The sequence below is a fragment of the Falco rusticolus genome, chromosome 3 (genome assembly GCF_015220075.1).
Source record: "Falco rusticolus isolate bFalRus1 chromosome 3, bFalRus1.pri, whole genome shotgun sequence".
In the NCBI taxonomy this organism is placed as follows: domain Eukaryota; kingdom Metazoa; phylum Chordata; class Aves; order Falconiformes; family Falconidae; genus Falco; species Falco rusticolus.
In genome coordinates, this window is record NC_051189.1 from 93,528,444 (window position 1) to 93,543,869 (window position 15,426).

Sequence of the window (15,426 nt, forward strand, 5' to 3'; positions counted from 1 at the left end):
TCAATTGTTTTCTAACACCCTGCTCTCCAAAAAAAATATATAGTTACCGAAGAACTGTTCATGAGACAGAAAACAATAGAGAGGCTTTTCCCAGACTAAGAGGTTTGACCTGCTTGTTGATGGCAGACTTCCAAGGTAGCAAGTACTGGTGTAAACCCTTAATGAAGACAGGAAAATGCATTCGGCCTGGAGTTACACTGGTAAAACTTGTCTCCCCTACGACCACTGGGCTTGGAAGGAGACACCATCCTTTCAGAAAGCCTGTGCTGCAATCCCTACTAGGAAGGCAAGCAACGGCGGCTGTGGCAGGGCTGGATCCTCAGTGCAGAGACAAGATTTTTGGTGATCCTACGGCAGTGGCAGTAATCGGATTCCAGCTGGTGTGCTCTGGCGATGATAATACTGAACTCTTTTTCTAATCATCATAGGAGTAGTGTTAAAGGAGACTTGTTGCTGGAGGACCACCCTACAGCAAGTTTTGACTGGCCTTGGGGCATCTGCTTTCAGGTGACACTAGTGCTGTTTCTGGACTGGGAATTAACAGCATCTCCCCTGCGGCAGCAGTGTAGATGAGGCTTAATGGAGGGGGGAAGGAAGGGTAAGCTAGGAAGGTAGAGGAGATTAGGCCAGGGAGATGGTGCCAAAGCAAGTGTTTAGGGTGCATTTGGGTGGACCGAGCCCTGTGTTTTTGTGGTGAGTGTCAGGTGCTGGTGGCATGGGAGGAGTTTGGCAGCTGCATGGTAGATAACAGCAGTTTGTTGGGTTTGCGTTCTGGGTGGGCGAGTTGGTTTTCTGATGGAGGCATCTGCATCATAGTGCAGTGCACCGTTTCTGTCCCTAACTACTGCACAGGCAGTGACTTGTTAGATAGCTCTGGTTTTTGAGTGGAGTTAGGAAAAATTCTATTCACTAATCATGTTGTAAAGAGAAAAGGGGAACTTTACTGTCTGGGCTTGATGGTGGCTCCCTGACCTGGGGAGAGAAGGGGCCAAGATGTTGATGTGGATGGGACAGATTAGAGTCCCAGTGATCTGCTTCCAAAATGCATGTATTGGGTATCTGCTTCATAGGGAATCACTGCAGGCAAGCTGGTCCATGCTTCTAGATTCTGTAGTATGCTGCTGTCAAAAAACAAAGGCAGTCATTTGAGCTCAAAAGTGGCAACTAGCTCTTCTCCATCCGTTTGTAGGGAAGTTGTTATTGGAGTAAATTTATCTTAAGTGGTCTAAGCTAATAATGAGTGAACGTGGCTGAGGGAAAGGTATATAATTCTGAGCTTTTAAGTAGTAACTATATATTACCAGTTCTAAACTGTATTTATACAGACAGGAAAATACTTTTGCAAGTGTGTCTCTCATGTTCAGTAATATTTTGATGTGGAGGACTCCTATGTGGTGTCAAGATCATACTTGCCTTCTGTGAAAGTGCAAAAATGCACATGCTACCAGTTACCTACATCCCTCACGCAACCAAAAGTCTCACTTGTGAAAGCTTTCACCCTGCTTATTCTTGCCTCAGCACCACTGTGTGTTTTTTGGTTCAACAGCATTTCCCTGAAGAAGCATACACCTTCCTCGCTGTTTTTTATTTTAATGCAAAGCTCAAGTGGGGCATTGGGAATTTGGCATAGCTTGGTTTTATAGTGTGTTTAACATAGTACCTGTTTTGTTTGAACATGCTGGAACACTTGCTTTCAATACTTTCTTTCTCTTCATGTCTTTATTGTTTAATTTACTCTTCTGTGTTCAACTCAGTTTGCCTTTCTTTTTTGCTCTTTTGTCCTGCTCTTGACTTTTTTCATTCTCAGAGCAGCGAGTAAGATGTGCCCTGCAGGTGGTGCAGTTAATTTTGCTCCTTTTATGACACGTGCATCAGACTAGGTTCAGTATAAAATTAAAATAATGGTCTTTTTTGGCCTTTAGTTTGTTGTAGACAACTTACATCTGTTTGCAAAGAATCGCTTACGGATATTTTCAGAGTCATACTGCAGGATTATTTTTTGTAGAAAGTGAGAATTAATGGCAGAGGAGGGGGGTTTATTTTTGTTTTGTTTTGCTGTTACAACAGGAATTGACTGGACAAGAAAAGATCTATAAACAAAACAAACAGATAAATAAATAAATAGAATACAGTTACACCTAGCCCATGAACCCAAATGTTTCCTGCTGATTGGAGGACACAAGTCTGGGAAAAAAAAGGACGGGAGGCACTTTTATTCTTTGTTTTCATGACTTAAGTGAAATTGTAGACATCTTTACAGCATTTGTCCTTACCAAGGCAATAATGTATTTCCACTAGGACAAGAACGGCAGGAGATATCTTAATTAAGGAATGATCTTCTTGGGTGTTGTGATTATTTAGATGACCCTTTATATTGAAAAAGATTCCCTTCAAATGACTGGCTTCCATGAAGTGTCCAGCCTAGGCTAGCCTTGCTGTGCTGCTAACCAAATATTACAGTATATTCTGAGTCAATATGTAGGCACAGATGTATTTTAATCCAGCCTATGACCATTCTTATGGAAAAAGTTAATAAAATATCAAATCATGTTGCACTTAAGCTGACTGTTTAGGTTACCCTCTAGTGAGTAAGTATATTTTATCAGAAGAGCAGTTGCCTTTAAGGGACAACATAGGAAGCAGAGAATACTACTTTTTTGAATTATTTTTTTGTGCTTTTGAAGGTGACATTTTTGGAAAGCAGTCTAGTTTCCATTTGGGAATAGGACTGTAACTGGGTGGGAGGATTGAGTTTGCACAGTGAACAGGATTTTTGTTTGGGTTTTGAGACCTCCAACTAGGATGTTTGTGTGGAAAGAAAAATATCTTGGCTGTTGTAAGTTTTGGTCTGTGTGACAAATACTAGGTTGATACGAAAGTTGTGAAGGCTGAAAATATGAGAAAATTGTGACCTGAGATGCAGGTTGAGTTTCAAGTAATTAATCCCCAGCTAATCCTGTCATTGCATGCTTGAAAAGAAATGTGGAAAGGAATTGGGCTATCATGAAGCAAAAGGATTTCTGCTCAACTTTGAAGTTCTGTTTTGTATTTGCATTGTGAATGAGGCCAAATAAAAGTGCAGAAAGTGGTGGTATTCGTAACCATAAATTTATGGTTGACTTAGCAGGCTTATAAAAAGAAAGAGTGACTTGAAAGCATACAAAAAACAGTGCCTTAATGCTTCTATAAAGTTGTGTTGACACTGGAAGAAAATTAAGAGAAAGAAACAGCGCCTGAGATGTCTGTGAGATGCGGGGAATCCCTTGTATTTGTTGAGATGTTAATTAGAACAGAAGCAACTTGTTCTTTAGTTTAAAGATTAAGTGAGAAGATTAAAGTGAGAAGCATATCCACAACGTTGTATCGAAGAAGCTGCTGGCTGGGGGGTGGGGAGGGAGGCAGTGTGTATGTGTGTGTGTTTGGGGGTGAGGTGGCAGGTGTGACAGGAGCTGATCTACAAGTAACTATCCTCACAATCTCTTTCTTCATCACAAGGGTGTCTTGCAGGACTGCTTTCCATACGGCTCTGCACGATCCTGGCTTTTCTTTCAACTCATCCTGTGCTCAATCCCTTCCCTTGTTCTGGTAATTTCAGTGAATTACAGACATGAAGAACTTTCTCCTGTGGGGAAGTAATTGATTGCTTATTGAACATATGGGGCTTGATTCCACTGAAATCAATGGAAAGATGCCCTGTGGCTTTGATGGAAGTTGTGTCAAATTCACATGGGTGATAGACATCTCAGGAGAGAGCCTACAGTGTTGAGGAGCTTGCAGTCAGGGATTTGTAGCTGGTCACCAAGCAGTAAATGGCGAAAAGGAAAAAGAAAACCAACAAGTAGGTTTTTTTATTACATGTTAGAAAGACAGACATACTTTATTCTTGTGTTAGGCCAGAAGCCCTTCCCCTGTCAAAAAAGCTTTGTCTTTTCTACCAAATCTAACAGAATTTGCGCAGACCTGGAGTTGCCAGCTGCTGCCTGAAGAGAAGTGTGCTTATCCCCCAGTCTGAGGAAGAGGATGCTGGATCTCACAGTGGCACATGCAGTTTTCCCCAGTTGTTCAGAACAGCAAGCCCAAGTTTGTGTTTGGTCGGACTGAACACTGCGGGCGAGCCAAGTGCAAGGACATGAGAAGTGCCCTGCCACATTAGAGCAGTGGTACATGCGGCCAAGTACTTGCGCCTGGGATGGTAGGACGTGCTATTTAGGGTGAGCGTGTGGGCCCGGCCACTTCCTGTGGTCTGTTCCTCTTCATGCTCTATCAGCATCCACAACTGCTGCTTTAGGGCTGTGTGTTAGAGGGCACATCCCTGTCTGCTCCCTTTGCTACCTGTTTGTGGACCTGCTGTCTGCAAGTCTCTCGATTTGCTCTCTGAACCTGCTGATGCTGTCTGTCTCCAACCTCATCCGGCATCAAGCTCCAGAAGTTCACTACCTGCTGTGTAAGGAACTATTTTTTAATCTGTTTTCAGCTGATCCCCCGCTAGTTTCAGAGAGTCCCCCTTAGTTCCAGTTTTGCACGATATTGTGAGTTGCAGTTCTGTGTGTGCCTTCTCAGCTACCTTAATAATTTGTAAACCTCAATCATAACATCCCCTCCTCTCCAAAATGAGAAGTCTGAGCTTTTCTGGTGTCTCCTTGCAGGGCAGATGACCCATCGCTTGGATCAGGTTTGCTGTGTGCCATCTGCAACACATCTGTCTCCTCCCTGTGGCATGGAGACCAGAAGTGCACACACCACCTGAGACAAGGGCACACCAGGGCTTTACACAGCATCGAAGGGACGCCCTTGGTCTTGCTCTCAATACCCTTGCTCATGGTACCCAGTGTTTCTTGGCTTTAGTTTGGCTGCTGCTGCAGGCCAGGCTGGTGGTCCTGGAGAGCTGTCAGCAATGGCTCTGAGACCTCCTGCCTGAATGTACCTGCCAGTAGCACATTCAGCATCATATAGGCACTTTTTAGATTATTTTGCCAGAGGTGTTTTACCTTATATTCATCTGCATTGAAGCTCACCTGCTCTCATATCGCCCCCTCTGTTTTAAGAGTTCAGCAGCGAAGGAGACCGTGAAATCACTCAAGGTTTTGTTGTAGGCAGGCGAGTGCATTTAGTCAGAAAGGACAAGCTGACATGAAACCAAGGGTGAGCGTAGTTGCTCAAGGCTTTTCTGTGCTGACCAAATGGGATGGGTGCAAGAAGGGAGCTCAGCAGATGGTGGTACGGGTCCCTTGCCTGGAAAGTGTTTGCACAAGGGAGCCATTGCTGTAAGGTGTTCACACCTCCGGGAGAGACAGGGTCACTTTGTGTCGCTTTGAGTCGGTTTCAGGGGACAGTTGTGAAGTAACAAACCTAAAAGCAGCAAGAAGTTGGCTCTGTGCGTCAGGGTAGCTGAAATTGTAACTGAGTTGTTACTCTCAGCCTCTGGTAGCTGCCGATTAGACTGCACAGAAGTGTGCACAAGATTTTCCTCTTACATTTCCAAGCTCCTATTTGTTTGGGAAAATCTGCTGTCTTCCCAGGCTTTCTCATCCTTTCTTCTTCTTTTAATACGGCAGGTTGCCTTGCAGTGATTCAAATGTAGTAATACAGGTCTCGGCACTAGTTTGGCATTAAAATCTGCCACGCTGGGGACATGTTACGACGTGATTTGATCTCGCCTATCATGAAGAGCCGAAGTTGCCTTGTTACCATGTAACAGCCTGTAACTTTACAGGGCTGTAGCACAGTATCTGGGGTGTCACGTGGGCTCATCCTGCCTCTGCAGACAACAGAAGGCTGCAGCGTGAGAGAAGACGACTCATGTTATAACATGATCCCCTCGCAGAACAAAAGTCTGTAGAAAGGGCTCACCTCTGACCGTCTTCATGGCAGAATGAAACTAAAATGTCCTGCTTGGGCCTGTGGAAAACTTTCTTGGTAGTCAGAGGGATGCTAATGGAGCTGAGCTGGGCAGTGGGAGGCAAGCGTTTCTCAAGCTGCTGAGATGAGCGCCGGCGCAGCACGTAGGATGCGTAGGACTTCGGTGGAACGTAGATGTTGTTCTTAGCAGCCGGCACTGGGCTGGTCAGAGTGGTTTGACCTGCCCCCAGCAGACAGAGCCTTGGGCCATGGTTGGATAACACAAAGCACTTCTTGGCCATACTGGCTCGACCTGTTTCCAACTGTTCATCCCCACAGCTGTAGCTGACCCAGCTGACCAAAAAAATGAGAAGGGCAGGGGGAGGGACCGGCAGGAACTGAGATCGGTTCCCGGACCTGGCTGGCGGTGCGGGCCTAAAAGAGCACATTGATGCAGCTGAGGTGTGGAGCTGGCAGCATCTCCTGGGAGGTGCTGGGGCTAGATGCTGTTGAAACTGGCTTTGCTGTCAGAAGCTTTGTGTCTTCAAATAGCAGCTTCAGACAGCAAGGAAGGAGCCCCGTTCCTATACTGTTCCAGTTACCGCGTGCACTTTGTAACACAGCTCCGTGTTTCTAACTGGCTTCATCAAGTGGTGTTTAATCATGGTCCAAAATCATTCAACAGCCGTGGACTTGTGGTCTCCCTCCATTGTCCCAAGAAAAACGGATTTCAAAATCAGTGGAAGTAAATTAACAATTTGAAACTGTGGCTTAGTTTAAAATGGGGTTCTTTCTCATTTTACGCTGGTTTTAGCATGTGTGTGAGTAGCGTGCCTGGCATTCACATACAGAGCCCATGTGAGGGCTGTACTTGGAAGTGGGTAATTACCCCGATTTTCACTGTGTGCCAGAAGGAAAGGGAATGAAGGGAGATGCTTGGGTGGTGTTTGGTCAGCCATAAACGAAGCAAAGCTTTAGGACGAGGTGTTAGACAGGAAGTGCAATTCAATAGAGTGTCACTGGGACCAAGTTTATAGAGGGTTTCTTTTGGTCTTGTCTTAAACCAGAAAAACCCGGGATGGTGGTTTTGAATAGGGTTCAGAGATGAGGAGGCTGTCTGAGTGATGGGGCTCGTGTGTATCCTTGCTACGTGCAGAGGAGTGGAATGTTCTAAAGAACCTGAAGCAAACTGAGGACATCTCGCCCAGTTTGCAGCAGTGAGACCAGGGGAGACCTGTACTGGCAGGGAAGCATACAATGAATACGTGAAGCAACTTAATGAATCGCCCACTTTCATCACATTAAAAGCAGCCCTGCCTTTGTCTCCTTAGGGCTTTCTGAATGCTCCCTTCTTGCAACAAAATAGAGTTGATGGAGGAGAAATGTGGGATGGGAATGGGGTAAGGGATTATCTCTTACGTAATACAGACTTTGCTAAGGAAAGATCCCTTTCTTAAACAGGCTTGTCCCTAACGTGAGAGGGTTGAACACAACTTCCCTGTGCTAACTAGGCAAATATTGACAAAGTAAGTACACTCAACAGTGAATTTTCCAATTAGTGTTTAGCAGAATTCATCTTTGCTCTAGATATCTGCCACTCTGTGATTCCTCCAGAAATCATGTGAGCCCTGGGTATAGTGGGAGACTTTTTGTTTTTTCAAAACGGTTCTAGCTGTTTGTATCTCTGAATTATATTTCCTAGAGGGCAAAGGGCTTGAAACTGCATTTTCAGTGTCAGGCAGAGTTTAACAGCTGCTCCAGAGCTGCAGCTTAGGATAAAGCAAGAGTTGCTTACCACTGAGGTTGGCCTGAGCATTAGAGCTGTTGTTTGGAGGATGGTGAGGAGATGGTATAAAACTTGCTGATTGTATTGCTGGCTCTACATCAAACTGCCTTGCTGCTGAACGGTGGAATTCACCATAAGCTGAAAGTCTGGGTTCCCCCACCCACCCTGCGTCAATGCTGATTTCTACTTGGTAGGTGCAGTCAGAGCTAGTCATGAACACTTCAGCTGCTCCCTTGCAGGTACTGGGGAATCATACCTTGTGCCAAAGGCAAAAAGTGGGGTTTTTTTTCCAGAATTGTTTTTTCTCCTTTTCCCCCTGATATATTCAGTTTAGTTTACTGTAAACAGTCCTTTTCTATCTCAAATGTTTTCATTTCAAAAGGCATGCAGGTATGACCAAAGCTCCTCAACTGTGGGCGATGGGCGAATATTTAACTTGTGTGTGTACATGTGATGCAATGAAGGTGGCTAAATTCTAGTGTTTAGAGTGATTACAGTAAAAATGGACAAAGATAACCCCTAACGTTCTGCAAGTTGACTCGGCAGGTTGGAAAGATGTTCTCCAGTTCGTGGGTGGAAGTAGGAGCAGCATTATGTGAGTGGGTGCGAAAAATCCCAAATTTACTAGGCTGCTACCACCTAGTGGTGGCTGCATCTCCTGTAAAATACAAGACTAGCTGAGGTTATTTCAGTTAATGGAGGAAAAATAGTAAATTGTTGGCTCATCTGACTGATAATGCCAACTGCTTGTACAACACCCATTTCCCGTGCTCTGTCTGCTCCAGTTCTGAGCATTACTTATGTGATGGGTTTTCTGACACTTCTGTTGCGATGTCAGGAATGTTTGGCAATAAACACTTGCTTTAGTCACAAAATAGATTCAAGTACAACGCCCTGTTTTATCTAATAACTCCTTAGCATCTCAAGCTCCACTCTCTATTCCACCGTAGTTCCAGGAAAAACGAAAACCATGGGAAAACAGAAATCAAACCAGCAACCTGCCCACCTTGATCTGTATCTGCGCTTCTATCTGAAACTCTCCACATTTGGTGTTTCTTGGTAATTTGGTTTGTGTATGCAGGAAAGCAGTTTACTCCTTTTTTTTCTTTCTTTCTTTCTTGCCACCTATAAAAGATTAAGCAGACCCTTTTGACTGAGCTGACTGAAAATTGCAACTTGAATTGTAAATAGACTTCAGCAAAACAGTCTTTTTCTTTCCACAGTTTGAAGGAAAAATGATTTTGGCTACAACTATATAGTGGTTTCTTTCATGCAAGCGGAAAAGTTTTTGGATTCTCAGATGGAGTCCTTGAGGTTTTGCTTATGAATATATCTCCTGAGAAGTCTGTTTTTTCCCAGGAGCTGATGAGGCAGCAGCTGAGCTACCGCTGGTTGTTTCATGTTGCCTTCCTCTGTATGTCCTTACCTCCCTGCTCATCTCCTGTCTCTGTCTGACGTTGCCCATGTTCTTTGACATCAGTGTCAGAATTGACATCATGAAATAGTGTCACCTTCTTATCTTCATTTCAGAGGAGTGACACAAGCTCTACTTGTCTGTGACAACGTAATGTATTCTGCTCCCATGGTTGCTGAAGAAGTGGCAGTGGGTGGGAGCCTTGGCAGGCGGATCTGTCCGCTCCGGTCCTCTTGACTCGTGTAGTGTAAATATCTGTGGGATAACAGATGGACCGGCAAGCATTTTACAACCTTACTAAGTGAAAGATGGGAAAGGGGTGAAGGCGCCTTTCCGGAGCACCCTGCTTTCCTCACCGCCTGGATGCAAGTGACTTCTCTGCACCATAAATCAGCAAAATTCTGGAAAAAGGAATTACTCATCTGAGAGGAGCCTGGCCTCGTTGGAGGCATGTTTGCTCAGGTCTGAAGGCTCAGTCAAAATCCTTCTCCTTGTGTAAGATGTAAGCCTGCTGGAGTTATATGGCCAGCAGTGTTTCTATTGCTGCAGACAGTCATATAAATGGGGAAAAAACAGTAGCGTAGGCCAAGCCTAACCTCTGCTGGAGTGGATGGAGTGGCTGCCAGTAGGAGACTACCCTTCCAGCCATCCCTTGCACTGTGGGAGAAACCCAGCACCAGACCTGACACAGCTGTCTTCACGACCGTCGTGTTTCCCACACGCCTTCACGGCTCCGCTGCTGCTCTTCCAGTTCACCTGCAGCAGAGCTGGGCTGATTCTCACCCATCCCCGAAGAGCCAGGGTTTGTGCAAAGCAGCTCACTTTTTCACCAGCTGCAAAACCAACCATGCAGGTTGGGGGTAACCACAGAGTAGCTTCAACTAGTCAGGAACTGCCGCTTTATGATATGCATGAAGTTTCATAAGGGACCTGTGAAACTCCTTCTTGACAAAGGAAACGGCAGGTCTGGTTTGTGCAGGTAAGAAGGAGGAGCGCTCACCCAGGCACGTACGCGTGTCAGCACGTTTCTGGCCACGTCCCTACTGAGTTTTAAGTGTGTTCATTCAGGGGGGGCAGGCTGGCTTCGGAAGAGATAGTCTGTATACATCCGTGCTCCCAGGGTCTGAAGTGGTCTTTGCCCTTCATGAAAGCACATTATTTAAACTCCGCATTTGTTTTTCTTGATGTTGACCTCATCTGCTTGCCTGTGCTAGTAAGACAGCATCACTTACCTGTGGACCACCTACCCCCTGGAGTGTTTCTCTTGTGCACAGGAAAATGTAATTGCAGGTCAGCCATACGAGAACAGAATAGCAGCCGGGAAGGGGCCCAGGGCACAGAGGAGAGGAAAAAAGGAGAGAGAGTTTGGGTACAATTCACTGAAGGATGAATATACTATAAGAAAATTAATATATTTTTGGAAATACTCTAAGGAGAAGAAGAAAAAGTTAAGGAAAATTACGGGGAAATAGGAAAATCATTTACGGTATATGATGTGTTGAATGTAAAAGTTGGGACTTTTGCATTTGAGAGGTTTAAGACATTCTGGTTTGGGCTTGCTCTTATTGAGTTCTACCAGTGTATATTGCCCTTGTTCACTTTGCTCCTGATATTTCCAACTCATTCTGCATCGGCTCTCTTCAGTTTGGTCAGCAAAGAGTTACAAAACATCTCTCTGGGTACATAAAAGAGGAGCTCTCTCCATCTTGGTCTCCTCCTGCTTTTCACTCCTCTCCAGCCTAACAGAGCTCACATGGTTTCCTGCCCTGCTCCCTAATGAACCTCCTCGGTGCTGCGTTTGCAATTTTTCTTGGTCCTAATGTGCATCTTCTTGGGGGGCCATTTGCTGGCCTCACTGGGGATGAGACCCGGTGGCCCATTTCTGCTGGGAGGTGCCTGCTTTGCTGGGGAGAAGCACCGATGGCAGAGGTACAGCAGCTGTTCTGGGTGCTTTCTGTTGGTGTCACTTCAAGGTCTTTGCACCTCAGGCCCACTTTGCCACTCCGTTTTTGTCTCTTCATCCATTATCCACTTTGTGATGGTAGCAACCAAAGGCGGCTGGGGAGGAGGCTCTTCCCTCTTGTTTCCCTTCCCTCCTGCCCTTTGCCTAAAGGCAGCGGTGATTACAGCATCACTTCAGTCCAGCATAAACCTGTGCTCTGGTGAAAAAAGACCCTGTGTGAATGTTGGGGCCGTCCAAGGGCTGGGGCGGGAGTGAGTCACCAAGGAAGGACAAGGACCCTTCTGGCAGCAGTGGGGAGTCGCATCGGTGGCCGTTAATCCTTCCTTTCATCCCCGCTCTTGGGCCAAGGTGAGCCACTGCTAGCAAAAGCCAGATGTGCTCCTCCTGTCCCCAGACACGGTGTGGGGAAGAAGGCGGCAGGCAGGAACCCGTAGCTGTGCTTCCTTTTTAAACATCTCCCCTGTGTGGAGCTCGCTCCCTTGCCTGTGCAGGCAGCTGTGCGTCCCGGCTACCTGTGTGTAAGCAAGAGCACGGTGTGTAGTCCTGGCTACTCATAGGTGCCTGGCTCCGGTTTCTCTGGGTGGTGGAGCAGTGCTTCCCCTTAATTATTATGCATCAGCATTTCAGCTTGATTTTTACAAACGGCCTCTTTTTGTTCATAGTAGCTTTCTTTTCTTTTTCTTTCTTTGCCTTAATATAGCCAAGAGATAATCAACGAGTCAAAACACAAAATTCAAATGGAGATTGGGAGGGCATTTGTAGGTGACCTTTGTTTTTCAGATGCCCACAATCTCAAATTCTGTAGCATTATACACAGATTATGGCTCGGTTGCGTGTTTTAATGGGCAGATAATTAGATGAGCAATGAACTTTGTGGAAAGTTTTTGTGTAATCCATGCTGTCTATGTAAACGGATCTGTTTTGATTAAAAGGTGAGATTATTTTTTTTGACAGGCCACTTCTCCCCCTTCTACCCCCCCAAGAAAAAGTGTATTGGGGATTATGCTCTATTAAGTGATTGTTCACAATTCCTAATGCTGCTAAGCTTTGACATTTGTTTTAATGGCCATTTGTTATCACTTGTGTGAGGAGATAGGGTCAGTGCAAGTCATGTTGTAAGATTGCATTTGAACCACTAAGTGCCTGAGAACTATCTTCTTATCTTCTGTCATTACTCCTTCCTTATGAAAAAAGCCTGTAATAGGAAATCTAAGCAATCTGGAGACAAGCGCATGTTATGCTGTGTCAAATGGAGAACTTAAACTGCTCTACTAGAGGTTCTAAATCCCTGTAGTTACTCAGCAGCTATCGGGCTTGCAGATGAATGCTGAAATGCATGGTAGGTTGTGCGCTCCCTTGGCTCTCTGCTGTCAGCAAGAAGGAGGTGGGGTGGAGGACTTAAAGCAAGGGAAGTTTCAACTTTCAGAAAGCACAGCTTGCAAAGTGTGTGTCCTGGAACAGTTGCTGGAAAGTGGCACTGGGGATGCAGTTACATGCCATGCATCACCGTCAGCTTTGGCCTCTAGATCCAGTCCAGCTAATTTCCTATTTACACATTCACTGTTTTTATAGACTTGGAAGGGACACGCCTCCAGCCCTTTGTTCTCCTTAAGCGCTAAGCACCTTATCTGTTCTAATTTTTTGGACACATGTTATGTCTCTTCAGCAACATTAGTGCTACAAACTGATAAGGAAGCAGAGGTGGTCATGAAAGTGGACATCTTAGGTGGTTTTTGCCGCCTTCTTGGAGTAATTGTGAAACAGTGAAGGCTGCTGCCTGTTACTGCACCTTGGCTTTACGTTTGGTTCCAGGTGGTGTGTCAAAGAGCTACATGTGGACAAACTTCTGCATCTTTTGCTTATATGATATATACCCAGTTTTTTAAACTGACCTCTGTGTTATTGTCTGCTCTAACCTTTAACATCCAATTGTACCAGCTGGTTGCATGAGGCTTTTACATTCCCTTTGAAAAGCTTTTTCTGCTACTTATAAGTCAGTTTGATTAATATGTGGATGTATATTACTTCGATCTATGTGCGTATTTTTCATACATGAGTTTATAAATAATAGATCCATGTATCTCTGGAATGGTGTATTTGTAATAGTAGTGACCTCAACTCTTGTTTGGTGTCTCAGCTTTTTGTGTTCTCTGCTAGAAGTGATTGTCTTAAAAATGACTTCAAGAAACTGTCGAGAATGTGAATGTATTTTGAAAAAGAAAGCATTTTGTTACAGCTTTTTAATCATCTTGTTAATTGGGTTCTGCGGTGTTTTGATCTCTTTTCAGCTCTTAGTTGCTGGCCTGGGTCACAGATGAGAGGAAACAGATGTCGGGACACTTGGTCAGAAGCAGTGCTCGTGGGTCCGCCTGCAGCCTTACTGCCGGTAGTTGTGAGTTAGCAGAGAGCATCCCACTGAAAGTTTCTCTCTGTTTGCTTGCAGACAGCCAGTCTGATGCAGAGACACTAGCTACAGGGAACGAAGTCTTGGACCTGACCTCCTGCGAGAAGGAACAGCCAGAGGAAATAACAGAGCTACCAGGGAGTGAGCGCAGCCTGAAGGAGGAGCAAAAAGCTAACTCCCCTCTGGCAGAAGCGGATACCGAAGAAAAAGCGGATGGATATGAAGAGGGCCCTGAGGAAGATTCTGTAAGTAACAAAAGTCTTGACCTCAATTTTGCCAGCAAATTAATGGACTTCAAGCTGGCAGAGAGTGACCAGAGTGCAGGCAGCAGTTCTCAGACTGAAAGGAAACATGCCTGTGACATTTGTGGCAAAACCTTCAAGTTTGCTGGCACTCTTAGCCGTCACAAAAAGGCCCACACTCGTGAGGACAGAAAGGATGAAAGGAGCAGTGAGGATGAAAGCAAAAGCATTCAGGATGGTGCAGGAGCTCCCTCGATGCAGGACTCTGGTCTTGAGCAGGAAGAGTCTCCGATGGACTTGAAGGTAGTGGAGTCTCCTGTGGACTGTGAGGCAACAGGAAAGGAAAATGAAGAGAGCGAAAGCATCTCTGAGGAGGAAGGCACAGAGAGAAAGTCCACTGAGAAGAGCAGTGATGACAAAAAACCAAAGACTGATGGGGCTAAGAGTACTGCAAAAGCAGACAAAAGAAAGAAAGTCTGTACTGTGTGCAACAAGCGTTTCTGGTCTCTGCAAGATCTGACGCGACATATGCGGTCTCATACAGGTAAGAGGAGGCCTGAGGGCAGAACAGATTACAGGCAGGTCTGCCACCAGCTGAGGCATCTACTGTGTAGGTACACGATTGCTGCTAGCACTTGAAGTTGGAGACACTGTGTTTAGTCCTACAGGTATCTCTACAGGTATCTTGCAAGTTGTCTACTCTGCCCCAGTCCTTATGCTGCATACGGAGCCTATCGAGGGAGCGGGAATTGTCACCGCTGCCTTATCTTCAGTGCCCAAACTGTTTTGTCCATGGTTGGTTGCAGAATTTAGAGGTGAAGGCAAGTGTGGAGATCCCTGGGCAGTTGTTCTGTCCAGCGCCTGAGTCCGTTGTCATGTGCGTGTGGCTCTACCTCTTCCCAGTATTTTGATGAGCAGTGGAGAAACCTGGCAGGGTATGATAAGACTTCATTTCTGAGTGGAAGTTTAGAGAGAGAGTCTGTTTTTTTCTGATTATCCAAGCCTGGTACGGGTAGTGTGCTGGTGATCTGCATGTCCTGCTGCTCGAGTGACAGGCAAAGCTACAGTGGGCACCCTGCTCTTCATTCAGGCTTGGGCAGGGAAGGTGGAACACAGGTAGTAAAATGTTTGTCCGTTAAAATACGTGGGATTTCTTTATGCGATACGCAGTTTGCAGCAGTGCCTTGCAAATAAGATGAAGCCATAAGCCTGCTCAAATGTGAATTAATCATTCATTGTTATTAATGATGCATTTAGCTGTCAGCAGGCTGCTTTGACGTGTGAAAACTGGTGCAGTTCGACATTTTGTGTCTTTTGAAGGTGCTCTCTGCTGAAGACAAGGTCTTTGTGATTAACAAAATATTTGTGCTGTAATTGACAGTGATGTTGAGTAAACTACACCAAGGACTAGTGCCTTAACCAGATTTTTACCCTTCTAAATCATAAATACTGACCTATCGAGTGCAAAATGGACCTGGTTTCTTCTGGCATTGAGCCACAAGTGAGACAGGTCCCATTCTTGTGCCTATTTTCCATACTAATTCAGAAGCTTTGGAAGGTGCTGATATCGAAGTACTGGGCTTTACCCCCAAATGATGTGTGCCCGTGGAGGTTCCCATAACATACGTTTTAAATCGTTTTCATTGCATGCTGAGCTATGTGGGCCTTGTCGGTATGTTTTTTTCCCATTTTGACTCTTCTTGACACTGAAGGATGTTCTGACATAGGACAGGTGTTGAACAGGAACCTGGGACAGTGCTTTCTTCAGATTTAATAAAT

The 15,426-nt window shown here is 45.3% G+C and overlaps 1 protein-coding gene across 6 annotated transcripts in view; it reads left to right on the plus strand.

The window, feature by feature from the left end:
* The window catches only part of RREB1 (ras responsive element binding protein 1), a 135,127-nt gene that overhangs the window by 104,828 nt on the left and 14,873 nt on the right, over positions 1-15,426 (plus strand). For 5 of the 6 annotated variants that reach the window (XR_005103199.1, XM_037380394.1, XM_037380396.1 and 2 more), the window contains one exon: positions 13,445-14,191. Coding sequence is in view for 5 of the 6 variants with exons in the window: in XM_037380394.1 (XP_037236291.1) it covers positions 13,445-14,191 (747 nt within the window). In the remaining variant the exon portion in view is untranslated. The remainder of the gene's footprint in view (positions 1-13,444; positions 14,192-15,426) is intronic. The other variant, XM_037380398.1, reaches the window with a different exon arrangement.